Raw genomic sequence first — 20,070 nt, forward strand, 5'->3', positions numbered from 1 at the left:
AATGTATTTTGTTTAAGTGAACAGACAAGTAGTGTATGGAAGTACAACTTCCATTTAAACACATAACTGTTATCATTTTGCTCCCACAAAATTAAGCAGAGCGAAGTACTCCTATAGGTATTCTTATGCATAGTATTACACTGCATATGCATTTTATTTTATTTCAACTACTGTGTTGAAATATACCCCTGCAATCCTACAGTATTATAATAAGAATTATACCTAGAGTATACTGATTCAAAGTAATAATGATTTGAATAATCATCGCCATATGAAAATGTCTATTTTTTATATATATATATATATCAAAAGACAAATAAACACTTTCTTAAATAATCACAATAAAAATAATTCGTATTTGCAGTAAAAAATACCTTAATAAGTAACTCGTAACGTGGTATCCTCTGTACTGGCATTATCAAAAGTGCATCAAGAGTCAGTTTTCCTTTATGTTCTCTTGACATGTGCTAAAAACATAATTTAAAGTGTGTTTCACTAAAAGTTATAGTAGGAAAATTAAATGAAATTTAACTTTCTACGAAAAAGTTCATAAGTTTGTATGATAAAGTATAAAGTTTGTATGGAAGTTGTATGATAAAGACAAAACTACAGACACAACAACAGAAAATGTATTCAAGCAACTGATAAACTTAATTAATGATTTTGATTAACATACTATTATTACATCATTTTAATTAAGCACACTATTCAATAATGAAAAAAATATATATTAAATTACTGAATTTTTTCACTTTACAAAACCAAAGCATATTGGTACATTACAGAACTCTGTGAAAACGTTCTGTTTGCAAAATCAGAAAGAGTTTCTGATTTAAGATATTATCAAATGATTCCATTCTTAACAATTGCTCTTTGTCTAATTCCCTGAAACCAAAACAAATATTTAATGAATTTATATATGTTCTCATTTGGCATTCACCAAATGAGAACAAATATTTTTTCATTAAAGAATTTTCTCATTAAATTTGTTCTCATTTGGTGAACACCAAATGAGAACAAATTTAATGAGATATGTGGTGCTGCAGGGATACGCGGTGGTCATTCCCTGACCTTTCTGCATCCTCCGTATTTGGTGGTCACAGGCTCGAACCCAGGTCTAACCAAGAAGCATGTGCTACGCACTGCTGCTCCTGCCCACCTGGCTATGGAGGCGCCCCACAATATGAGGGATGCCAAATGGTGTAGGTAATAATGTATTAGAAGATGAAATGCACACAAGGCATAATTTCTTATGGGTTTTGATAATTAACTATATAATATCGGTGTAGATACACCACAGTTTACCCATAAATTTGAACTATGTACGGAGTGTAAAAGCCATCGTTTTAATTGCATCTCACATTGTGGATGCCTTCACGAGATAGCTTGTATTATGCCTTGTGCACTTCGTCTTCTAATACACTATTATTATCTACACCATTTGTCATCTCTCATATTGTGGAAATAATTTCGCAACTGTGATGGCTTGTTGCATTACCAAGGTACCTGCCCACCCACTGATGATGAAGCCCACTAGCTTCGAAATGATCATCTGGGTGGTCGTATCCTCTAAAAATAAATAACAGTAGTCTTCTCTACTAGAGAAACGTTATTTATTTGAAACAGTGCAATACCAGCTATCTCATTGTGAAGACACCCTCAATATGAGATACAATTAAAACAATTCCTTTTACACTACATACGTAGTTCAAATTTATGGGTAAACTAAGGTGTATCTATACCGATATTATATAGTTAATTATCAAAACCCATAAGAAATTATGCCTTGTGCATTTTGTCTTCTAATAAATGGGTAACATAAGCCATAATATCATCAATGGATTGACACTGATGGAATCCATATGGGCGATCATTGATCAGATGGAAGGTTTCTAGGTAGTTTAAGAGTTGGTGGTTAATTGATTTCTCCATTACTTTAGAAAGAGTAGAAGTTGTTGTTGTTGTTGTTATTTGGTTTTTAGGAGCATTAGCAACTAAGGCCATATTGCTCTGGGAATAAGCGGTGGTCATTTCCTGACCTTTCCGCGTCCTCTGTATTTGGTGGTGACGGGCTCGAACCCCGGTCTAATCAAGCAGCGTGTGCTACGCACTGCTGCTCCTTCCCACCTGGCTACGGAGGCGCCCAAGAGTAGAAGTAATTGCAATGGGATGATAATTGGATGGAAGGTATTTGTCACCCTTTTTAGGAACGGGTTGGATATGAGCAAATTTCCAAGCAGAAGGGAAAAACACCTTTGGAATAAGAAAGTGAAAAAAGGTGGCAAAGAACAGGAGTAAGTTCAGGAGCACAGGTTTTGAGAACAGGTGGAGAAATACCATGAGGACCTGAAGCTTTCTGAGCATCAAGATTCATCAAAATCCTTCTGACATCTTTTTGATCGAAGACCATTTGTTGGGAATGGTGGGAGGTGTTTTACCAAGATCATTAATACATGAGTTGGAAGAAAAATGGAATGAAGGTCAGCTTTATCCTAGGCTGAAGTGACAACAGAACCATCTGGTCTTGACAGAGGTGAGAGCAGAGATGGGCAAAATTTTCGGCCAATAGCTTTGGCAAGTGACCAGAATATTCGGCTACCATTAGGGCAAGAAGCAAGTTTTCTATTCTTAGCCTGTTTGAAATCTAGTTTGGACTGATTAATAACTGCTTTACAATAGTTGTGAGCTTTGGTGTAGGCAGAAAATGAAACTGAAGAATTAGAAACAAGCCAATTACGATATGCAACATTCTTCTCCTGAACGGTCTTAGCACATTTCTTGGAAAACCAAGGTTTAGATAAAGGACAAGATTTTAAAGTGAAATGTGGGATAAAGGATTCCATTCCTACAAGAATAATTTCACTGACACAATCTGAGCAAACATTGACATCAGAAGTTTTGAAACAGTAGTCAGACCAAGGAAAGAAGAAAAGAAATCATCCCATTTTGCATTCTTGTAATGCCAAGCAACAAGAGGTTGCAATAGCCATGAGATAAAGTTAAGATTGTTTCTTCTCCATTGGAGAAGAAACAATCACCAAGTTGTGATCTGAGGTGCCTAAAGGACCACTCACTTCAACCATGTACTTAGAAGGGTTGTTTGTGAGAGAAAGATCAAGCATGTTGCATGTATGGTTAGGATTGTCTGGTATTCTTATTGGTAAACAAACAATCTGCACAAGGTCATTAGTAATTGCAAAAGCCACGACTAGAAAACAGAAGCCAGCTGGAGTAACTGGAGTTGTGAACATTAAAATCGCCAAGGAAAATTACCTCACTGTTAGGAAAGTTGGACTGTTTTTTTTTTTTTTTTTTTTAAGTTAGCTGTTGGCGCATCGGCTTCTATGGCCATAATGCACCTCCAACATTTTTGCAGTACTCTGATCCAAACCCGAGGCGGGATTCCAATCCATGACCTTTGGGTTGCCAGGCAGGCACTTTACCCACCCAGCTAGCCCAGTTGGCAGTTGGACTGGAGAAAGTCAAGTTGCAAAGAGAGGAAGTCAAAGTGCTCCAAGTGATTAGCGGAGTTGGGAGAACAGTAGAGAAAACAGATGAATTTGACAGAATGAGGTAGAGAGATTTTAAGCCAGAAAAGAGGAGATTCCAAATTACCAAGTCTCTGACAGAGAATATCGGAATAGACATATGCACAAGTACCACCTTTGAGGTGAAAGGAATCATACAGCGAATAATTTGGGTAACTGAAATGAGCAGTAGTTGAATCAATCGATAACTGAGATTCTCTTAGAAAAGGTACATGGAGTTTGGCAGACTGCAAGTGGAAATGGACATCACTGAGATTAGAATTGAGACCACAAACATTTGTGAAATGAACTAGGAAGTGTTTGAGAGGTTTAGATCTTTTTGCAGATAAGCTTACTCTATTAGTTTGACAATTCATGGTGCATTCAATAGTAAGAAAATGTGGGGGGGGACATGCTGTGTGAAGTAATGAAATTTTTGGATATGGGATACATGCATGGTAAGAATTTTATGTCAAGGATCTGGGTAAGAAATACCCAGATCCTTGACATAACGTGGCCTCGACAATGCCCCCCGCATACAGACTACTCGGATGCCCTCCAATCACTATCTGCCAGAGTAGAGGTAGCAAGATTATTATTTACTATTATTAGCCATATGATGCAAAAAAGCCTGAGGCTTATGCTGCACCAGCCAAAAAAAAAAATTCTGAATTACCCTGAGAGAGAGAGAGAGAGAGAGAGAGAGAGAGAGAGAGAGAGAGAGAGAGAGAGAGAGAGAGAGAGAGAGAGAGAGAGAGAAGTAGAAGGGAATTACTAAGAAAAAGAAGAATGATGATGCTTATACACTAACTGATCTAGAAGCCTCCCAAAGAGTTACCAAAAGGTTCGGTCTGGTGTACTAACTAGCGGCCGGCCTGCGAACACCGTTTTAGAGCTGTACCCTTGAAATGTAAGGAAGATTGAATCTCGCCACGATGTCCATCATAACCTCAAAGTCATCAGTCATACTGCATGATGGAAGAGATGGGGACGGGTTGACAGGAACTTAGCTCAGGAGACTAAACATTGGTTCCACCACTTCAAGCCTCCAATAAGTAAAGTGGTGGAATTGCACCGGTTGATGAGAGTCAACCTAGTATTGCCTGGTAACACAGAGGAGCAGCATTCCTCCATGTGGGTGCCACACCTCGACCCATGCATAAGTTGGTTCACACCTGGATGATCACCCACAGTGTGCTTGTGCATGGGGTGTTATACCAGGATTACTAGCAATCCCACCGTCGTGAAGGTGCAAGCAGAGGATTTGGCTGTCACAGACAGTCCACACTTCGCTGAAGTTGGGTCCACTTGACTAGAGGGTCACCCGAATATCAGTTCTATCAGTGTTTTAGACTCTCAGGTAGCAAGTACAGCTTGTCTGGCATATCTGAGACAACCTCAAGGACCAAACTACTGCATTACACACTCATATTTCAGGTGATTGCTATATGTGTACAAGTACAGGGTTGTTAAAATTAAAGTATACCTAGGTACAGGGCTCTGGAGTCAGTTCTAAAGCTTGTACTGAAGAGAAAGTTGGAAAACAGGTTCAATAAAGAATGTGCTCACCATTTATTGGAAAAAAAAATTAGTTACAAAATTTGTCACTGTACGGCGAATAACTATCTTAGTTATGATTATGCGAATAACTTACATTATTTGCATAATCGTAAGTTATTGCCACAGTGCCACTACTCAGTTCTACTATGCTGGATAAAAGTAAAGCAGTCTCTTCAAATTCATACAGTAGATGTTTGCCTCCACTACAGCAACAATGCCAACAACGTGCAGGAAAAGGTGCTATCAGTGAAGCTGTACTATCAGAACAGCAAAAATGCAGCTGCCAGCAGCTATCAGAGAATTCTGGCATCAGAAGGCATGGACCTATGACTGTTTGTGCTGTCCGCAAAATATTTGCAAAATTTGAAGCAACAAGGTAGAGGTCAAAAACAAGTGGCCTCCTCTCGTGTTGAAGATGTGGCTATGGCTGTCGTGGATTCATCAAGTCAATCTCCATGTGGTAGCACAAGTGTGCCAGATGTTTCTAGTGAGTGGACATGCCATATTCCATTGTAAAGCTGGTAATGCATCATGTGTTGCAGTACTATACTTACAAGGTGCACATGCTACAGCAGCTAAAGCATGGTGATGCAGATATTCGTTTCACATACCACTTCAGTTTCTGGTACGGATGACAGTGGATATCACTTGGCCATGGAACATCCTTTGGAGTGATGAAGCCCACTTCTGCTTAAATGGACAAGTGAATACGCACAATTGTTGCATTTGGGCAACAAAAAACCCTTGAGTTATCCAAGAGATCCCGTTGCATTCTCCAAAAGTGTGGATTTATGGCCACATTCATGATTGGGCCATATTTTTTTGAACAGGTAACACCAACTGGATCCCACACCTGTTCCATCATTGGATAGCGATATTGTGAAATGTTGGTGATTTTCGAAATACCACAGCTGCAACAACATGCGTGCCTTCAGGATACCATATTCATGCAAGATGGTGTGCCACTCCACATCCACCGTTGTGTCCAAAGATTGCTAAGGTAACACTTTACAGACAAACGGGTCATCAGCTGTTGTTTCCAGACATCTTGGCCACCCCGATCACTGGATCTCATCCCATGCGACTTCTGGTTGTGGGGTTTTTTGAAGAACCAGGCATATCGGGAAGGAGGTCAAACTCTGGCAGATCTGAAGGACAGCATTAGACGTCATGTGCTGGCTATTCCAGTTGATATGTTACGTTCTGCTATAGAAAATGCTGTTCTTCGGATGGAAACTGTTGTTGACCAAAATGGAGGTCATATTGAACAATTGTAGCGCTGTTCATGTGATTTGTACTGTCACAGCACCATATAGAGACAAATTTTGTAACAAATTTTTTTTTCCAATAAATGGCGAGTGCATTCTTTATTGTACCTGTTGTCTAAATTTCTCTTCAGTACGAGCCTTGGAACTTGTTCCAGAGCCCTCTACACATAGGGATACTTTAATTTTAACAACTCTGTATGTATGAATATAATAAACAACATAAAGCTGGGCTTTGTGGTGGTCATGTTTCTGTGACATTCCAAATTTAATATTTTTTCACATTCAGAAATCAAGATAAAATAAATACACTTCAAATGCACATAGCAATGAAAAGTGTGTTGCATGATTAACAAACATCTGTGTATGTGTATATGCAAGTTGAAACTTTCAATTTGAACAGCAAATTGCACTTCATTTAGTGACTGTAGCATTGTAGAGCTAGTCCAGAAGCTTTTTGCCTGTATTATGCTATCTATTCTTTGGTAAAATCGTGACAAATTAGCATTAGTAGTGGCAAATGGTGCAAGAAAGCAAGCTAAAACAGCATCAGCGGGAAAAAAAAAAAATAGACACCTCCCATTTCACATATTCTTCAATTCCTCCAATAGTTTGTCTAGTTCTTCCTTGAATTTATTCAAACTATCCACTTCCACAACAACAGATGGAAGTTTTTTCCAGCAATCAACCACCTGCTGGCTAAACTTCTGCACATCTATTCTGCAACCGTCCTTCAATTTGAATTTGTACCCCCTCATATGCGTAGTCTGAGCAAGAGGAAGAATCCCATCAGCACTGAGCTTACTCAATCCATTCAAAGCTTTAAACACCTCAATTATATCACTTCGCAGGTGCCTAGCCTCCAGATGCTGCAATTTGCAGAACTGAAGCCTTTCTTGGTAAGAGCACCCTTTGTTCCTCTCACCAATTTAGTTGCCCTTCTCTGTAATTGTTCCAGCAGCTCCACATCCTTCCTAAAATGAGGTCTCTAGACCTGTATGCAGTACTTAAGAAGTGACCAAACCATTGCCTTATACAATAGGATAATCACCTCCTTATCCCTGCTAGCATTTTCACTGACAAAACCACATGAGCTGTCCTGGCTGCCTGTCTGCATTGCTCAGAGAACTCCATATCTGACTGTACAATTACCCCCAGGTCTTTTTCAGTTTCCACTACACTGAGTGGAGGAACACACAGTTGGTACATTACTCTGGGGTTACTGCTACCCATATGATGGATTTCAATATTCAAATGCTATGTCTGAGCCCATATGCCTAACTTTCTAGATCCTGTTGTAGTAGCATACCGTCATTCCTATCATTAACCACCCTACCAACCTTTATATCATCTGGAAACTTGGACATTAAGCCTGATACACCCTCTTCAATATTATTGATAAATACAGAAAACAACTAGCCAGGTGGGAAGGAGCAGCAGTGCATAGCACACGCTTCTTGATTAGACTGGGGTTCGAGCCCGTCACCACCAAATACGGAGGATGCGGAAAGGTCAGGGAATGACCACCGCACCGGAGCAATATGGCCTTAGTTGCTAATGCTCCTAAAAAAAAAAACAAACCAAACCAACCAGAAAACAACGAGTCCAACATTGAACCCTGAGGGATTCCACTATTAACATTAGTCCACGAAGAGCAATGTCCATTGATTACCACTCTGTTTTCTTGCATTCAACCATCCCTTTATCCATAGCAGCAACTTGCCCTTAATGCCACATTGCTCCAATTTCTACAGCAGTCTTTTATGTGCAACAGTATCAAAAGCTTTTCTGAAATCCAAGTATATGATATCAAAATAATTTTTTGCATCCAGTTCCTTTGTGACTACATTGTAGTATCCAATCAAAATGGTCAGAAAGGTATACCTTGATTCAGTGGTGGGATTCAAATAATTTAACAACCGGTTCGCTGCACTAATGACCGTTCTAAGTATAAAAAAAACTATATACCGAAAGGTAGTTTATTATTTCATGCAGTTGATACTTAAATAAGAACAATAAAAGAGGTCCACAAAACTAGATTATGTTATAAGAAAGAGTTTTAAAATATTAATGAAAAAATATTAAATAATACCTGACAAAAAACAATAAAACTGTTATTTAAGATATTTCCATGTTGTTTCTTGATTGGTGTCCTCGCTTGCAATTTTCTTCGCTTTTATCCGAGCATCATTGGCTGAGTGATTTATCCTTAACCACTGTAGGAGTAGGATCCCATTCCTTTACAGGTAGATCGATTAGACTAATAGTCATTGTGTTTGATATATTAGAAACAGTTAGGCGACTTCTCTTCTCTGAACATATTATGTTCATCTTTGAAAAACCCCTTTCCGCTTCTGCTGAACTTACAGCAATTGTTCTGACAATATTTTTAGCTCTTTGAACACTTTCAGAATAATTCTGAAATTGCATAATTCTGGGAATTTTTTAAAACGTTTTCCAAGGAATCTCGATAATCATTAATATCAATTTGGTAATTAAAAATGTCATTAAATACGAGCAATTGTTCTTCAGCTGCTTTCCATGGAACTAGTACTTCTTCAATATTCCAGTAATCTGGCTCCAAAAAATTGAGAAATTGTAATTTATTCCTATCTTGAAATTAGCTACAACTTGCTTTTAAATGTTTACAATCCATTAGTCTTTTTTTTTTTCAAATTCGTTACGATGTTTTCTAAAAGTCTTTCCCAAGGAAGCCCGAGACAAATCTATGATTTTCTACAAATTTTATATTTTTGAAGGTTTCTGAAGTAATTAATTCATCAACTTTTTTTTCGTATGGACCCTTTTCCTTTCCAAGCATTTGAAATGCTTTAGTAGATCTTATCACGAGTTTTTCAGCCTTTATTATGTCTATATTTCTTGCTTGCAGTGCATTTGAAAGAAGAGAAATTTCGTTTAAAATATCAATCATCAGTGCCAAATCAGTTATAAAATATATATTTTCAAGACGGGCAGCCATACCTAAGTACTTTTTATTTGAATAAAAATAGTGATGTAGCGCTGGATAAGCGGGCCACACAGCTAGGGTTGACCTTAAACCACAGGCAGCCCATCTTGGTCCCAAAACTCTACCAATCTTTATAATTTCAATTCCAAGTTGTTCGAATATTTTGGAAAGTTCAATTTGGTTTTATTGGATTGATGAAAAATAGTATATATCTTATCAATAAATATTTTAAAATGATTTACTTGCTTTGTTTCCTTTATCGAATCATCTAAAACAAGATGGAGGCGATGATTTAAACAGTGCCATATTATTATGTTTGGAAACTCTTTTGCAATTCTAGTGCTCACTCAAGATTTTCTTCCAAGCATAACGCTGGCACCATTGGACCAAAATCCTATTAAATTTTTTTCTAGGTAGTTCTTAGTAAGCCCAACATTATTTAAACTTTCCATAACTGAAGAACGTATTGTCTCTGCATCTCGTTTTTCTAATTCAACTAGTTCAACGAAAATTGTTGGTGATGTAACTGAATCCAAGGCCAATTCTAATACAACAAATTCTGATTTTGGTTTCTTATTGAAAAAAATCTGTCAAACTCTGTTGCCTTTTCATCCTTTTAAGGGCTACTGCAAAAAAATTTTAAAAATGTTTTATTTTAATATATTATAGAGCAGGAGCGGATATGTGCCAATATATTTGAATATTTTTACTGGTTCTGTCCACGTGTGGTCATATCATAAATTTTTATAAACAAAGCACTATGCTTATACCATTGATAAACATCAGTCAGAACATACATTTTCTTCATTTTATTGATATTAAACGAAAATTTCTTGCTGAATTAATAAATGGCATAGAATACCAGATGCCCACCTTAGAGAGAACCCTGATCACAAGTGCCATTTTAACAACCGGTTCGCCGAACTCAACAAAAAATTAGGTATCGGTTCTGCCGAACCGGTGCGAACCGGCTGAATCCCACCACTGCCTTGATTATTCAACAAATATTAGAACATTTAAAATGTTATTTAAATTTATTTCATAAAATATGTATAATTACTTCTTCTGTGACATCAACTTAATAAACCCATGCTGTGCCTGAAGTATAATTGCAGCCTGTCTAGATGACCCTGCAGCCCTTCCTTAACCAGTGGCTCCATTATTTTCCTCACAACGGAAGTTAAACTAATATGTCTGTAATTACTCATGTCACCCTTTGATCTCTCTTTGTAGATTGAGGATACATTCGCACATCTCTAGTCTGCGGGGACTTTCCCTGAATCCAAGGATGCTCTCATAATTATGGCTAAGAGTTTGCTTACTTCCTTTGCTGCCTCCCTTAATATAATTGGATAGATCCCATCCACCCCAGATGCCATTCTTATGTTTAACTTCAATGATTTCTCTTCTACTTTCCTCTCAATTATTACAAAATCATTTAGTCCTCTGTTAGAGTTTGATAAACTTGTGATATCCCTTTCCCTAAAGAATTCCTCATGTGTGAATGAAGATGCAAAGTACTCATTCAGTTTGTCACCAATCTGAGTAGGATCATCATCAGTCAAACCAACAATATCAAGTGGACCAATTTGATTAATTCCCTTCATTCTAGTGTTTACATAAGTAAAGCAGCCTTTGCTGTTTCTCTTTGCATCTTTTGCCCAAGATTTCTCGTAACCTGCCTAACCTCCTATGTGACTTGATTACAGACTAGTCTATATCTACCATAGGTTTTTGTGTTGCCTGATAATTATATCCATCCCATGCAATTTTCTTCCCTGACATGAGTCTCATCAGTTCATCTGACATCCATTTAGGCCTATACCTTGATTAGTCAACAAATATTAGAACATTAAATGTTATTTATATTGATTTCAGAAATTATGTATAATTACTTCTTCAGTGACATCAATTATTTCAATAATTTATAAGTTAATTCAATAATTATTGTACACAGTTGATTTTTAATTTGTATATAAAATTTTGTTAAATAGAATATTTCTATTAAAGAAAATTAATATTTCTCTTATGTTCATTAATTTTTTTACTATCCCCACCCCTTTCAGGTATTTTTTTAAGGACTACACTTCGTGTGTGGCATTATCTTAATATATGCATGAATTCTTTAAAAGCTCTAATATTCTTCAATTTAGATCACTGCATTATGGATGGGTGTACAGTGCATAAATGCTATTTGTCAAGACATGGGATCAAATCTAACGATGAAACATTGAGGACTTTTTGAGGACTGGCAGCCATGTAAGAAGAATGGGGGATTTTAGCCCATACACTACAACAAAAATTTCACAAAAATTCCGGAAACAATGTTTAAAGTCATGTTTAATTACTTGGTAAAAAGTAAAGTGCAGCCATTATCAACCCACTGCAGGGTGGAAGCCTCCTCAACAATTCATGCTGAGGGAAATGGACCATAATCTGCCACGCTGGTCCAGTGCGGGTTGGCAGATCGACCGTATTCAGCAGTCAGGGGCTTGAACCCCGGTCTACTCAAAGAGCGTGGGCTACTGCACTCCCGCTCCTGCCCACTCGGCTACGGAGGCCTTGGTAATTGAGAATAAATGGAAACTTATTTGTAATGAGAGATGACAATTTAAATTTAATTCTTAATAATTTTAATCTTAATACACTTCAAAATAGATTAATAAATTTTTCAGCAAAGAATTCAAATGTTGACAGATGAGAAAAATTCAATTAGTTCCTTATGTTAAAATAATTCTTTTCATGTCAACAGCTTCAAAACAGAAGCATCTTTCATCATATAAAGATCGTGCATTTATTACACTTAAAGATTCCAAAAACATGCATCAGAAATTGTTCCAAGTTTTTCAGATACATCAGTCCTACTTTCAAAATAACTTAAACAGAACAGTAGCTTCTAGGCATTAATCATCATCACTTCTTATGATCTAATCCTTTAACATAAACAAATACCTCCAAGAACTTGGCAAATGCAGGCTTGGCATGACTGGCAAGCTTAATGGCCTCTTTGGCAGACTTCCAATTGTTGATGAAAGCAGTGTATGTATCAATGACAGGCTGTTTGGTGAACTGAAAGAGAAGATATCAAGTGATATAAAACATTTAAACTCAAACAAATGCAACAATTTTTATTTCTACAGCACGTCAAATTTTCACATTGTGGAATTTCAAGGATACTCTGTAAAATGAATTACTGGACCTCTTAATGCATATAAACTTGTCATTTGTCTTGGCTTGATCATAAGACAAAACATCCATCTGTTGGTCTCCATTTTCATGATATACTTTCATGAATGATTTTTATCCATTTTCAATGTGGTATGCATCAGAAACTTAAGTGGATACCTGTTATATAGTAAGAAATATGCAAGAAAATAGGTAGTGCAAATATAAACACTTCAGTTAATGGAGCTATATTTCGATGCAGGTATTAAAATAACGTGATAATGGTAAGATTTTCTACATTCCACTTTTCTCTCTTGCTGTTTATTCCCCCCAGTGATTGAAACAAAGCTGGGTTCATACTCAATTTAGAAATGACATCATTATACAAGTCAACCTGAAATTACTAATTTTGGTTTTTAAATGAATAGCATCAAAGAAGCAAATGTGATATTCATAAGAAACTGAGACAATGCAATGATATGTCTTACTGGTCTCTCATTAGAAAATGGTGGCCTTAATTAGCATCCTCAGGTTGAACAGTGAATAATGTATAGTTTAAATGAGAAGTCAAACATGGGGAATAAAAAGCTTCCAATTGAAAACATAACAAAAGTTAAGTGAATATTAAACTCATAGTACTGGCCTGCATTTAGCTGCCCAGAAATAGGTTTTAATATTCTGTGTCTAGCTACCTGTTTCCTTTATTTATTTGCATTCAGCAACAATGGGTTATATTTCCGTGCTTAAATAATTTGATATAGGTTTACTTTGCCACATTCTGTTTTTCAGTCTTACCCTGTGAATGCTCTGTTTGCTACAGTTGTAGTGACAACAAAGTTAGTAACTTTATCTATGAGTAATCTCATAACAAAGTCAATTCTGTATTGGGCATAAGCCCAGGCCTTGTCACTGCTGATTTAGGGAACACAATGTCCCCAGGTAGAAAGACAGTAAAAGGTTGCAGTTTATCACATTATACATACTTCACTCCATGGCCAAGTATTTTTTAAGATGAATATAAGGTACAACCTGTGGTAATTCTCTGTGAATGCCTACCATACAGTGATAACCTTGAAATTAGATTGCATAAGATTGCTGAGATGAATTAAAAATAAAATAAAATATATGAGAATTACTGGAAGTGAATATAAGGAAAGTTGCTGTCTAAAAGTCCTAAATCAGCTAAAAACAGTACATACCAAAGATTAACTATATAATATCAGTGTAGATACACCATAGTTTACCCATAAATTTGAAATACATATGTAGTGTAAAAGGCATTGTTTTAATTGTATCTCATACTGTGGGTGCCTTTCACAACGAGATAGCTGGTATTGCACTACTTCAAATAAATAACACTTCTCTAGTAGAGAATACTATTGTTATTTATTTTCAGTGAATACCACCACCCAGATGATTGTTTTGTTTTGAAGCTATTTGGCTTCATCATCAGTGAGGTAGGTACCCTGGTAATGCAATATGTCATCAGAGTTGCAAAGTTATTTCCACAATATGAGAGATGCCAGATGGTGTATAAATAATAATGTATTAGAAGATGAAATGCACAAGGTATAATTTCTTATGGGTTTTGGTAATTAACTATACAGTAAAGCATTTAACAGCAGAATTGATGCATCTGCCTAAGAATTGTAATAACAAGATTAAGCATCCTGCTGAAGATATAACCTGATCTGTTCACTTTAATAGTCAAACTTCAAGATTTTGGGGAGAAATGTGCAGCTAATTCTAGATTATCTCATTATCACTTTCTGCAGATTCTAACTTAAGGGAAGGTCTTGCCTGACCAATTTGACTGGATACTATGATGCAGTAACAAAAGAACTGGATGCAGGGAATAACTTTGACATTATGTATTTGGATCTTAGAAAGGCTTTTGATACTGTTGCACATGGAAGACTGGTGCACAAATTGGAGCAGTGTGGCTTTGGAGGCACATTGCTGCTATGGATAAAGGGATGGTTGAAGGGGAGAAGACAGAGTTGTAATCAATGGACACTGCTCATCGTGCACTAATGTTATTAGTGGAGTCCATCAGGGTTCAGTGTTGGGTCCATTATTGTTTTCTGTATTTATAAATGATATTGATGATGGTATCTTCTTTAATGCTGCCGAATGGCGTTTGTGACTTCGTTTTGATATTGTTCTCTGTCTAGCGCTGCGTGTAGAATTTGTGCTGTTGTCATGTGAAGCCTTGATGATGGTATATCAAGCTTAATGTCCAAGTTTGCAGACGATACAAAGATCGGCAGGGTTGTTAAGGACACTACTGATGCTATGCTGCTGCAACAGGATCTGGAAAGGTTGAGCAGATGGGCTTAGAGGTGGCAAATGAAGTTTAACATTGACAAATGTAAAGTACTACATATGGGAAACAGTAACCCCAGAGCAACGTATCAACTCTGTGGTACTACACTGACAGTGGTAGAGAATGAAAAGGACCTGGGGGTAATTGTGCAGGCAGATGTGAAGTTCTCTGAGCAGTGCAGACAGGCTGCAAGAGTAGCTCATGGTGTCTTGTCAATGATATACAGGAATTTTTCTAACAGGGATAAGGAGGTGATTATTCCGTTGTATAAGGCAATGGTCAGGCCACACCTTGAGTACTGTATACAGGTCTGGAGGCCTCATTTCAAGAAGGATGTAGAGCTGCTGGAACGAGTACAGAGAAGGGCAGCAAGATTAGTGAATGGAACAAAGGGTTGCTCTTATGAAGAAAGGTTTAAGTTTTGCAAATTACCGTGTCTGGAGACTAGCCACCGGCAAGGTGATCTGATAGAGGTGTATAAATCCTTGAATGGTTTGAGCATGCTCAATGCCGATGGGATTCTTCCTCTTGTTCAGAATAATCACCTGAGAGGGCATAAATTCAAATTGAGGAAAGACAGATGTACAATAGATGTGCGGAAATTTGCCTTTAGCCAGCGGGTAGTTGGTTGGTGGAACAGACTTCCATTCCTTGTTGTGGAAGTTGATAGCCTAAATAAATTTAAGGCTCAGCTGGACAGGTATTTTGAACGAATGGAGGGGCGAAATGGGAGTGGTTTTTTTTTTTTTTTTTTGGTTGCTGCTGCATAAGCTTGCTTTCTTGCATCATATGCCTCTATTAATGCTAATACTAGTAATAACCTATAAAATCTCTTTCTAAATTCAATTCAAACTAAAGTATTGTTACTAGGAATATAAAGCAACTCTAAAAAATAAATTACTATGCCAATTTAAGTCAATAAAAAAGCAAAAACTTCGCCTGTTCACATGTACTCTCGCACCCTCCAAAGTTGATGAGTTACAAATGGTTATTTCCTATATCAAAATCAACAAATGCCCTGGAATGGACCTTGTTGAGGGTCAGGTTATTACGCAAAGTTTCAGGTTGACATAAAGTCAACATCCCAGCATCTTCAACGAGTGTCTGCAAGATGGGGTATTTCCAGCCCAATAAAAGGAGGCATTGCTAAAACTTCTACTTTAATCTCCATTCAGACTGAAGGAATCTTGTCGCCGATTGCGCTATTGAATGAAATAGGAAAAGCATTTAATGAATGCTTTTCATTAAACATGAATTTAATTGAAAATCATTCATTAAATACGAATAATGAATCATGTGCGAGGTAACTTAGTTTTATTTGACGATTGATACGGTTTCACTGCAGGCAGAGAGAGGAATGAATGATGCCTTACCGCATTTGGTAAAAAATAAATAAATTTTCTGTTTATACTCCAGGACGACCAAAAGGTCAGAGGAGTTTACAAGATATACCGAATACAAGAAACAGCACCATATTTAGCAGTCACGGGTTTGAACCCCGGTCACTCAAGGCACGTGTACTTATGCTCCCATGTGCTTAACCACTCGGCTACAGCGGCCTTAAGAGTGCAGCAATGTATGACTAAATACAATTTGGGCATTTTCATCGATTTTTCAGGGGCCGTTTAACAAAATCGATTGAAACAGTGTGTTGTTTGTTACGCGGAAAGAAAAATGTATGAAACAATTATATTCTGTCATAAAGGACTATTTCACAAACAGGTCTGCGCGGTAACACAGTGGTATCGTCACCATCCTCCCCACACTGGGTTTGTTGTTTGTTATTTGGTTTTTAGGAACTAAGGCCATATTGCTCCGGGGATATGCAGTGGTCATTCCTAGACCTTTCCGCATCCTCTGTATTTGGTGGGCACGGTCTCGAACCCTGGTCTAATCAAGAAGCATGCACTATGCACTGCTGCTCCTGCCCAGTTGACTACAGAGGTGCCCCACACTGGGTGAAAAAGGGCAGAGTTTGGATCACGTCGATGATGCGAGGGATTTTAATGGTCTTTTTTCACTCCGTGTCTGAGTTATTGGGTCTCAGGCGTAGATAGCAGGTTTTCCCACAATCTATCCTTTATCAAAGTCTGATAAATTCTTCCTTTTGCCCATTGGCTCAGAATTTTACTACCTATTGAACCATCCATAAACTGGGGTTTTTTCATCCAGCAAAACAGGCAAATCGACCAGAGAACACACTCAATTTAAAGACACAAATACGGGTTTATGTAATGAATTACAGGCGACCCTAATATAATAATTTATTTCACAAATAGAACTGCAACTATCATATCTTCCTGTGCAACGACTGCAAGGAATGCAGTAATAAGTTATCCTCAGAGATCTGTCTTTGGACCACTTCTGGGGAACCTACTGCTCAATGAATGGCTGAAACAAAACTATAATCACATCTCAATGGTAGCCTATGCTGATGACTTCCTTCTTTTAGTGGAAGGTGATTCACGAGCTGGAAGAATGTTCAAACCTAATAATAAACGATTTTATCGGAACTACATAAACATGCAAACTGCATAGACTGATTGTGTTCCCAACTAAAGGTAAAACTGTTATTAAAACGGCACCTTTCAGTGACTACGAACCCCATAATTTCTTTAGCTGGAGCTAATCTTCAGTCTGGGAAAACGACAAAATACTTTGGGATCATGAATGATAGGCAGCCATGCTTCTCATCCCATATTGTTTCCACAGAGGATAAGACCCAAAAATCTGTAGAAATGATTGCACAAATAACGAAGGGGAATGAAAAGATGAACACTGAATTTGTTCTATGACTGTAGCTTCTTGCAAATTGTTAGTTATGGTGAACATATATGGTTAGACTGTGAGTTACAAAAGGTCAACATTAGGTTGCTGTTTGCAATACAGCGTGCAATGTTACTAAAGCTAAGCTACCTGCAGAACTGTTTCGAAAGAGGCATTGCAGGTCGTGCCCATAAGGCTGCCTCTAGACCTATATTTAGTTTTAAAATTCCATGTATTTTCACTTAAGGCGAAGAGTACCAGACAGGTATGTAACACTTGAAATTGACTACATGTGCATACAAATAATAGAAGAACAACATCTGGCTCTCATAGTTGGTCACTGACAGGACAGACAGAATGATCGTACTAATGGTCGCATTACAAATAAATTCCTTCCGTGCGTAAATATTAATGATAAATCTTGATACAGATGGTTTAATCCAAATTTAAATGCAACCTTCTTCTTGACAGGACATGGATCATTTTTAGCAAAGTTACGCTCTGGAAAACATAATAAATGAAGCACATACCTGCGCCAGCAAGTATTTCCTAATAATCTCAATAGATTTTGCGGGCCATTTGACTCGCTATGGTGGCCAAGCATCCTCGGCAGGCAAACATATCCATCAACTTATATCGATGCATTAAGACCTACTTAGCAAATAGAAAAGTCAACGCCAGTGCTCCATACTGCCAGGTGACACAACCAGTCTTCAGTGGTTGCCCGCAGGGCTCTGTCCTGGGAGCCCTTCTATGGAATCTGGTCCTTGAGTTCTTAAACTTTGACCTGAACACAGTAAAAACGCAAGCCTACGCCAATGATTTAATAATGATGCTTGAGGCAAACAGCAGAGCCCAAATGGAAGCAACAGCAAATCAGCCATCTCAACACTGCTGCACTGGACCCAAGAAAACCAGCTCAGAATATCGCCGGAAAAAAAAAAAAAAGAGTTCAATCCTCTTGAGGGGTTCTCTGGATATTAGAAGGCCCCCACAGATAAAAATCTACGGAACAACAATAAAGCTAAAAATGGAACTAAAATACCTTGGGATAGTCTTGGATAAGAACATGCTTCAAGAAGGATGAAGAGCTGCTGGAACGAGTACAGAGAAGGGCAACAAGATTAGTGAATGGAACAAAGGGGTGCTCTTACAAAGAAAGGCTTAAGTTTTGCAAATTACAGTGTCTGGAGACTAGGCACCAGTGAGGTGATCTGATAGAGGTGTATAAAGCATTGAATGGTTTGAGCATGCTCAATGCTGATGGGATTCTTCCTCTCGCTAAGAATAATCACCTGAGAGGGCATAAATTCAAGTTGAGGAAAGACAGATGTAGGATAGACGTGCGGAAATATGCTAATGCCATTCACTCCACATCTCAATTACCCACGTACCAAAATCAGGAATTACTCTATGATTTCCAGAATTACCAAAAGGGACTGTAGATTGTAGAAGAGGACACTCTCCCTTTTCTACAAGGCTATTTTCATCCCGGCTCTGTCATATGCTGCAGGTGTGTAGTACAACAAAGAAATCACTGCAGTAAACAGGAGAAAACTAGACATCATACAGAGCTCTATCCTCCTGACTATCTCCAGAGCGTGTTGTACGGTTAGCACCTACGCGCTCCAGGTCCTCGTTGGATCTCTTCCCCTGGACCTGGAAAATGTGCGGTGTGGGCTGCTTTACTAACTTTACAAAGGGAGAGCAGCCACCTGCATTGGCTTCACCACCGATCGAACAAACTACACAAGTGCTGAAAAGAGGCATCTAACGACACACCTGTTGCAGACCTGGCAGGCCCGATGGTCCGACTCCCCCAAAGGAGCCATAACACGGAAATTCTTCCCAGATGTGCATCGGATATACCCAAGCCAGCCTGCATGGTTCGCTCCAGGCCTCCATACAACCTTTCTCCTCATGGGACATAGGTCCTTCAGGAGGAAACCCTACGACTTTGGTCTCTCAGATTCACCGCAGTGTCACTGCAGAGAGGAAGAAACCTGGGACCACCTCATAAATGAATGTCCTACCTACAAAGACCTGCAGCGCATCCGACGAAGACCCAGTTCACACTCAGGAACCAAGAACAGCTCGCGTTGCAAAATGAGGAACACTACCGTGCCTTCACACTCTTTGCGCAGGAGCGCTTTTGAAGACAAAAAAAAAAAAACCTCTTCCGCGACCATAGAACCACAGATTGACACCTCGTAAAGCTACCGGCATGGCTTCTCTACAAGCCCCCAACGATCAGTCCAAATCCTCCAAAACCAGCGATTCTTTAGAGACAATACACTACAAGAACCAGAGGAGAGAATAAGAAAAGAAATGGAAAAGAAAGGAAAAAGGAAAGAATAAAGTACAAAGAAAGAAGTAAGAGAGAAATGTTTTGAAGGAAAGAAAGAAAAACATATTGAATGCGACAACCAAACCTGGACGGAATTCTGTCCCATGCCTTATCATCTTGCAGAAATTCCCCCCTGCACTAGCTAC

General features: G+C 38.2%; 1 protein-coding gene across 3 annotated transcripts in view; it reads right to left on the reverse strand.

The window, feature by feature from the left end:
* LOC150080713 (rho guanine nucleotide exchange factor 17-like) overlaps window positions 1-20,070 on the reverse strand; it is a 394,606-nt gene that overhangs the window by 214,126 nt on the left and 160,410 nt on the right. For all 3 annotated transcript variants that reach the window (XR_016547420.1, XM_090381790.1, XM_090381791.1), the window contains exons 4-5: window positions 12,273-12,389; window positions 375-467 (exon numbers count right to left, since the gene is read on the reverse strand). Coding sequence is in view for 2 of the 3 variants with exons in the window: in XM_090381790.1 (XP_090237916.1) it covers window positions 375-467; window positions 12,273-12,389 (210 nt within the window). In the remaining variant the exon portion in view is untranslated. The remainder of the gene's footprint in view (window positions 1-374; window positions 468-12,272; window positions 12,390-20,070) is intronic.

This window comes from Mastigoproctus giganteus, chromosome 9, assembly GCF_048544385.1.
Source record: "Mastigoproctus giganteus isolate SK-2022 chromosome 9, ASM4854438v1, whole genome shotgun sequence".
NCBI lineage: Eukaryota > Metazoa > Arthropoda > Arachnida > Uropygi > Thelyphonidae > Mastigoproctus > Mastigoproctus giganteus.